General features: G+C 35.1%; 1 protein-coding gene across 1 annotated transcript; it reads right to left on the reverse strand.

Moving 5' to 3' along the window:
• Positions 1–6,629: 6,629 nt before the first annotated feature.
• On the reverse strand, positions 6,630–8,400 carry LOC131875079 (chitinase 1-like). The gene is made up of 2 exons (XM_059219098.1): positions 7,270–8,400; positions 6,630–7,226 (listed from the first exon to the last, which is right to left on the reverse strand). The coding sequence occupies exons 1-2, from the start codon at positions 8,398–8,400 to the stop codon at positions 6,630–6,632; spliced, it is 1,728 nt and encodes a 575-aa protein (XP_059075081.1).
• Between the last annotated feature and the right edge of the window lie 409 nt (positions 8,401–8,809).

Here is an 8,809-nt window from a genome sequence, read left to right on the forward strand (position 1 = left end):
ATCTTTGGACTTATTCTAAGCAACTTTTATGACTCTACCAAATACTTTTGGACAATTAAGAGGTTAACAAGATAACACATGTCAGTTAAGTTGGTTATGAAATGGATCAATATCAAGTCACTTTTCTCTTTAGCAAAATCTAATGATATATATGTATAATTTAAGAAAATGAATGATCTATAAATAATACTACATACACTAGATACATAGTATATTGACAAAATATTTATGGAAAGAAATAGTAATGCAAGGATAAAAATTATTCACTTATATTTTTTAATAGGTTTGATGATATGAATGAGGCATCACAATTTTCAAGTAAATTGGTGAAGAGTAGCTACAACATGGGGCATTTAAAAAAAATCATTGCTAAGTTGAGCCATTGCAAAATGAAGTGTATCCAGGGAAATGAAAGGATTACGTGTTGTCTAGAAAAGAATATGAGAAAGGGTAATAACAACATTTTAGACTTAATAGAATATTGAATACGAAAACAATTTGCAAGAAAAAGTGATAAGCATACAAAGAGTATTTAAGAGATCTGCAAACATGAAACTCTTGTATAAGAGCTATGATTTAATTTACTATTCAAGTACATCCTAAAATATTCCAGGAAAGAATCACATCAATAAGTAACAATTTAATCTTGCATCTCTACTGTACTCTATAAGTGCCATGCTTGAACAAATTGAAATGCATGTTTCACGAACACAAAAAGAAGAGGGTATACTAAATTATTTTTTGAAATATATTTACAGTAACTGGTTCAAATCTTCTTTAGCAGGAAGTAAATAGAAAAAGATCTCATGACTAAACTTAGGTTAGTGTTTATATAATCTAAGGAACTTACCTCACTCTCTAGTTGTGGCATGGAAAGATGAGAAATCTTCTCAGCTGCAATATTAACTTGAACAGTCACAACCGAATGCACACAACATTACCAAATAAAATTAATAGAATTAAACTCCCTATCTCCCCTTCTCCCAACAAAATTTTAACAAAATTTTTTGAATATAGACTCAAGCATTCATTTTGGTGAATGAAAATAATTATTTGTTTGAAAAAAAAAGAACATTGACATGTGCAGACACTGTGGTGAGAACATGGCTTATTGCAAACTTCTCTAGCCTCTTCATGGGAAACAAGGGTGACACACATACCTATTATAAGTTTATTCTAACACTCATCTCATGATTCTTGAATTTTATTAATAATATGAATGAGTTTAAATAATAAAAATAAAAATAATATTTAATTTTCTAGTAATAACATGCATTTAAAAAGAGTAATAAAATAATTATTTTCATTTATATCTAATTTAAAATTACATCTCGTAAATAGATTATCTAATGAATTAAATATCGTATGAAATACACAAGGATTTTAAATAAGAAAATAATTTATAATTTATAAATTATAAATCATGTAGTTTCCTTCTAATATTTTATTTCCATATTGATCCAATAATCACTCATTTTTTCTTATTCTAATGAACTCATTGATGCCCTCCTAAATGGCACAAGGTTAGCAACTGATAAACAACACCAAAGACACAAAAACCGTTAGTGTTAGTCAATCAAAAACTAATCTATGAAGGCATACCAAGAGAGACACTAAAAGCATGCTAATGTATCTAATAAACGAAACAAAGATTATGAGGCATCTCCAACTACCTCTTAGCATGGCCTTAGCTCCTTCTCCCTTGTTCCTCTCATCTCCAAGTTCCAAAATAGTGTAGCTCTCAGCAGCTTTTTGCACTATGGATGCTTATGGAGGATTGAGATTTGTAGTATAGCTCTAAATGATGAAATAAAAAGCTAATACTAATGCTAAAATGATGTATTTTAACCAAAATGATAAGATGTTAGATTTCTTATGCTAAAAATGCTCTCTAAAATGTCTATAGCTTAGATGCATACAAGTTTTTCAGGATCTGGATTATGAAGGAATTGGCTCTATTTATAGGAAAAATGGAGCAATGGATGGCTAGGATTGAAAGGTTTAATCAAGGGTCAAGCTTGAAAGTTGGGGATCCATGTGCACAATTTGTACCAATGAAATGGTGACAAGTGTCAACATAGGGTTGGGTTGAGAAAAGGGGTTGGAGGCATTGAATGCCTGAGAAGACTTCATGGTTATCTAAAGGCTAAGGGTCAAGCCTAAATTAAGATTACCCATTGGATTAAGAGTTAATCCAAGGATAAACCTTTGTGCAAATGATTAAGAGATAATCATGGTCAAAGCATTAAAGGCTTGATGAGACCCTTGGGTTAGGTAGAGGTTGAGTCAAAACAAATGTTTTAACCATGTAGGAGGGTTTGGGTTAACCATTAATGGTTTTTGAAGACTTTGTGGATTAAGTGGTTGAAGGTTGGAAGCTTTCAAAGGTTATCCAAGACTTTGAGACATTTAGTGGTTGAAGGTTGAAAACCTTTAATGGTTATCAAAGACTTTTAGGCTTTGAGAAGTGACTCCATTTTTCTTAGGAATGTGACAATAATTAGGGGATGGATTAGGCTAATTAGGAAGGGGTTAGAAGAATCTAGAAGGGGATTAGATTTTGCAAGTGGATTTGGTGGGTGAGGGAAAATAGGATTTTATTAAAATAAAAATTCATTTATCTCAATAAATGTGTGCAAGTTGCATTTGTAGGAAAATGCAAGTGGGGTGGGGATAATGATTTAAATAAATGTTTTATTTAATTTATTTAAAAGAGGAAAAGGGGATTTTATTAAATAAATAGATTTTATTTATTTAATTGAATGGAATTTGATTTAATGAATTAATTAAAATAAATTGAATAATTTATTTAATTAATAGAAGAATGTTTGGGGATGAATTAATTAAATATTAATTTAATTAACTGATGGCTAGTAGATTTTTAATCAAATAAATAGCGAATATTTATTTAATTAAGCTGGACAGATTTGTGTGACTACACTCATCAATCAAGTTAGCCATCAATTGAAGTCAAGCATTCATTCATGTCAAGATACATGCATGTGTGCAATTCCATCACACTATTCATTTTCAAATGGCTAGGTAACCTCTAACTAAACCATATTCTCATCTTCACACTTGCCATCAACTCAAAAAAATAAAATTTTCATTGGCATATCTATATACGAAAAATCATTATTCATCATCAAATTTATTCATTTCTAAGTAAACATAATGATTAATTGATCCATAATTTAAATTTAAAATAAATAATTAAAAAATTAACATTAAACATTTTAATTACTATTCTAATTTTGTCACTAAGCTCAAAATATTAATAATGATTATATCTAATTAAAATTTGAGGTTGTGAAATAATGGTACCCTTCCTCAAATCCTTCAGGATCGCTAAGGTTGACAAGTGTAAAGGGGTTGTGACCTTGTGATAATGATAAGGATTATTTATTGCATGCTAAGAGATCAACTATGTTAATCAATATTTTCTTTACTTATTTCTACAAATATGAGGTGGAAAAGCCTTGGAGAGGCTCATTCATATCCCTTAGGGTTTAATTTAATCACTCATTAGTCTATTAGAAAAGTTTGTTTTTGATAAAGATAAACATGTTTTACAAGGACCTGAAACCCAAAGTTTTATAGACCAAGGCCAGCAGCCAAAAAGACCTCAACCATAAGCGAACCAGGGGATAGACCCCATAAAGATCCAACACCAAAAACCAAAATGAAAAGTCTCAAAAAAAATAGGAAGAGGCACTCAACTAAGAGAGTGCACCAATTCAGTATTCTTCTGAATGATCTTCTTGTTGATTTTCAACAGATCCTCCATGATGAATCTGGAAGTACCCTAGTCCCGACTCTAGCTCTTGGTCCTAGTATTGGGACCCGAACTTGTCTTCCCTCCAACAACACTCTGGCCACCCTATGAAGCATTCCTTTTCCCCAAAAGAGGATCGATGACTATGGGTCTAGTTCTATCGTCTATCATGATGCCATTGATTTTCTCCAAACCTTCAATACTATTAATCATCACGTCCTTGCTAATTTCCACTAGGTTATTCAGGCTGCCTTTGATGTTGTTCACATACTCTTCTAGATTTTCAAATTAGAAAAGTTTGTTACATACTATAACTCTTATAAAACTACACATAATGACTATGCTAGATCATGAAAATGTAAAAGTTAAAATGGTTAGAGTGTTGTGGCTAGGTTATAGTTATAAAGAGCCCTTGTTAGTCACCTCATAGAGACTATGCCAAAAACAATGTTTTTCACTATTGTTATTGAAAACATGAATTAAGTGATATCATTTCTTCTACAAGTATATTATGCTTTAGTGTTTAACAATATTATGAAGTAAGGTTACCATTGCAAATACTCTTATAATAAAAGATTTGGTCAAATTTTCTATGAAAAATAGTGAAAAATAATCAAGTCAAAAGCCATACTTCTGAGAGAGTAATTTAAATATATAGTGATTATGTTACAAATAGTAATAAAGTACAACCAAGGAGCACATCTAATGTCAATCAAGCCACGAAAACATATCATTGTAGAAAAATATCTCAATCCCACAAGGAATTTTTAGAAAAATCATCCAAAACTATTGTAAATATAAATATACTACCCATGGGAAACCCAAGGATCTAGTGTTGCAAAAATTTGTTCAAGAAAACATGAACATATTTTCTTGCAGCACAACCTTATGATAAACTAAAACCCAAACTATCTTGGTATAAAGATAATGAATACTAAGATAAAAGTGCATGAATGGAAAATAAAAAGCATAAAGGTTAATAATAGCATCCAAGATCTCATTGGTCAAGTAGAAATTAAAATTAAAGGCACCTCATCTTCTTTGGTTAACAGTTGACTGGGTATCTATCAAAATCCACTCTGCCAAAAAAAAAAAAAAAGACATCTATTTTTACTAATTCTAATCAAGGTATGTCTAAAAAATGACAATAATTTTTACTATACCAAAACCCCTCACAACTATGATAATGTTGCTAGTGGCAAGTTTATACTATTATGATCAAAGAAAAAAATCATGATTGCATTATCACCATTAGACATGGCATACTCATTGTGATTGGACCATCCAACCCTTTCTAAAGATTTCCTAGTACAGTCTCTTAGAGTATCTTGAAAAAAATCCACCCTAGATATTGGACTATTTTGCAAGGTGTGCGCCCTTGGTCTCCTTGAGTTATGCACCATGACGGATGGGTTTGTGATATGGCTTAACCACCTCGCATGGATTCTATGTGTCACGCAATTGTATCAGGCATTAACGGGTCGATCTTTTGGTACAACGACAACCATGTTTCTAGCAAGTGGTATTAGAGCTTGGTCACGGGTTCAAAAACCCCCACTTGCACTGGGGTGATTTTTGCAAGGTTGCAACCTTGGTATCCTTGTGTTATGCAACGCAAGTGATGGGTTTGCGACGTGGCTTAACTGCCTCCCATGGATTTTGTGTCACGTGGTTGTATCAGGCATTAACGAGATGGTCTTTTGGTGCAACGACAACCATGTTTTTAACAGACTATTCATGGAGTTCCTCAAAGCTACACCCATTCATTGAGATATCTTGGACTAAGCTTTTTCAAGAATGCCATGTCCCCAATTATATTAAGCCTAACTAGTTTTAGGCCATTTAATTTCATAATTTGAATACTTAACAACTTTAATTTAGACAAAATGGTATGCCCTAGATTTTGATCCATAACATATAAAACATCCTTCATATTGACGATCTCATTTCCAAACACAAGGTTAAAGGAGTCTTACTTGAAAAATTTCTAAGTTAGACTTATGTATAATAACATTCATAAAATAATTAATATATTTTGAGACATATTTGAAACCTTGAGGTATTGCTATCAAGGATTAAGACAATGTAAACTATGGTTCGAAAGGAACCACTTGTCTTCCTATAAATATGGGTTTAGCTTTATAGTATAGCAATTTATTTAGGTTAGGTTGAATGCATGGAGTAATTAGATGCACTTGTTAGATTGAATTTATAATCATTAAAATGACCTAATGTAATAAAAGACAATTTCAACATTTAAAAATATTTGTCTAAACATCATTGATATTTTTACACCAAAAAGAATAATACAATGTAATAAAAATGCCTATAAAACAATATGCATATAATACTCGCACACATGATATATAAAAGTATATTACTCTAAGATTACATAGTTGTATACATTACATAAGTAAATATTCACTTCAACTTATTTTATTTATAGAAGATTACATATAGAGGTTTAGATTATTTTACTAATAGAGAATTTTGATAATTATTTTAATTATTCATGTGTAATATAAAGAAGATTGAGTGTGTATTATTATTAACATATCTACAAACTAAATCAGTCTTGAATATATTAATTACATGTGTGTATAATATAAATAATTAATAAATAGATGTATTTTCTTAAGAGTTATTTAGAGGAGCCTCTTATACAATAAATAATATTTGCTATTTATTATTGGTCTGTAATCTTCATAGCAAAACCCTTAGTATCATTAATTAATACATTAGTTATATTAAATTACTACATATATTATCTCCACTCATTAAAGAGTTGAAGGAAAGCAGGCTGAGCGATACCTAAGCTCAACAGTTATTTAATGCTACTACATATTTTTCCTTCTCAGACAGACGCCAAAGTAGGCACGTCAACAGGGGATGGCTTCATTACTATGTCAGGTTTAATAGATGAACTATAATTGGTTTTCTCGTCCCAATACTTGGTCCACAGCATGACTCCTCCATATTTTGAAGAGGGCTTGATCTGAGGAAGCACGTCGGAGGTGAGTATGTTTGGCTCAATATACCCACCGCTGTAAACATAGCCAGGCGCAGCCGGAAGGCCGAGGAAGAAGCCCCGTGTTTGAAGAGTTTGAACAGAATCGGTCCACTCGTTCCACGAGCTCACCAGCTTGGAAGTCTCATTTTCTGCATACTCACAGGTAGGGTTGTTAAAGAACTGGATCCATACGTAGTCAAACAGGCCTGTCTGCAAGGCCTTACCAAGCCAACGGTCGGGATAGGGGCACTGCGGGGCAGCACTGAGATAGACCTTGTTGGAGGAGGTGCTAAGATTGGAAATGGCCGTGACCAGATCGTCCCAGTGCTCCGTAGATGCTTCGTAGTCGCCAAAGTCAATGCCGTCCAGAACGGCGTCTCCAACAGGCCCAGACCCCGAATTCCCTTCGAGAAAGTTTTCCCACAGATAGCTAGCCAGGCCCTGCGTTTGCGACGGCTCCATCGAGGGACACAAACACCTTTACGCCGCTGGACTGGCAGGATTTAATATCGGCGCTCAGCGAATTCGTTGGGTGACCTGCCAGGTTCAGCTCCGGGGTCTCAGCATTGATAGTGCCATTGATGAGCAAATACGAGACAACAACAATTTTGAAGTTGCCGCTTGCGCAGGTTTCCCCAAGAGAAGCTTCCTCGGTATTCTGACCCCAATATATGCCTATGTCTGCAGCAGGTGCGTCGCTTATATTTACGTACGGTTTAATGGACGAGCTATAATTGGTTTGCTCGTCCCAATACTTGGTCCACAGCGTGACTCCTCCATATTTTGAAGAGGCCTTGATCTGAGGAAGCACTTCGGAGATGAGCTTGTCTGGCTCAATATAGCCGCCGGTACCAGTAAAACCAGGCACAGCCGCAAGGCCGAGGTAGAAGCCCCGTGTTTGAACAGTGTGTACAGAATTGGAATTGGTCCACTCGTTCCATGAACTCAACAGATCGGTAGCATCAGTGACATACTCACACTGAATGTTGTTGAAGAATTGGATCCACACATAGTCGAACAGCCCCGTCTTCAAGGCCGTTCCAAGCCAAGCGTCTGGATAGGGGCACTGCGGAGCAGCGCTGAGATAGACCTTCTTTGAGGAGGTGCTAAGATTGGAGATGGCCAAGGCCAGATCATCCCAGTGCTGTGTGGTGGCTTCGTAGATTCCAAAGTCAATGCCGTCCACAATGGCGTCTCCTACAGGCCCGGAGCCCGAATTCCCTCCAAGAAAGTTGTCCCACAGATAGCTAGACAGGTACTGCGCATGGTCTGCGTTTGCGACGGCTCCATCGAGGGACAGAAACACCTTTACGCCGCTGGACTGACAGGATTTAATATCGACGTTCAAAGAATTCGTTGGGTGGTCCGCCAGGTTCAGCTCCGGGGTTTCTGAGTTGATAGTACCATTGATGAGTAAGTACGAGACAATGACAATTTCGAAGTTGCCACTTGCGCATGTTTGCGCAAGGGAAGCTTCGTCAGTAATCTGGCCCCAATATATTGTTATGCCTCCCGCAGACGCAGATGCCCCGCTCCAGAGCAGAGCAACCACCAAGGCAATTGAAGCCACTCTCACTCTCACTCTCACTCTCACTCTCATTCCACGACTCTCCATGCTTTGCAATGAACAAATGCTTTTGCTTGCTTGAAGCGGGTGGTACTGGGCTCCTTATATAGGCCCTTTGCGACTTGAAATTCCGCCTGGTGGTCCTGCTGCGCATTTACACACGCGGCAGTAGTCATCAATCAAATGTCATTCACCGATGTTTGGGTGTGCATTTTTTAAAGTGGAAGCCGGGAGCATATGCGCTTGTATTCGTTTAGATTTTTTCCTATTAATGCATTAACTATGATGAGAGGACAGGGTAAGTTTCACTACTACACAATAGAGATATTTAAGACATTAATTTAAGACAAATATTAGTTTTGTCTTAAATACATATTTTATATTTTAATTGTCTCAAATTAAGACAATAAAAAAACACTTTTCCTCAATAAAACTTTTATTCAATATGGACTTGACT

This window comes from Cryptomeria japonica, chromosome 4 (assembly GCF_030272615.1).
Source record: "Cryptomeria japonica chromosome 4, Sugi_1.0, whole genome shotgun sequence".
Taxonomy (NCBI): Eukaryota; Viridiplantae; Streptophyta; class Pinopsida; order Cupressales; family Cupressaceae; genus Cryptomeria; species Cryptomeria japonica.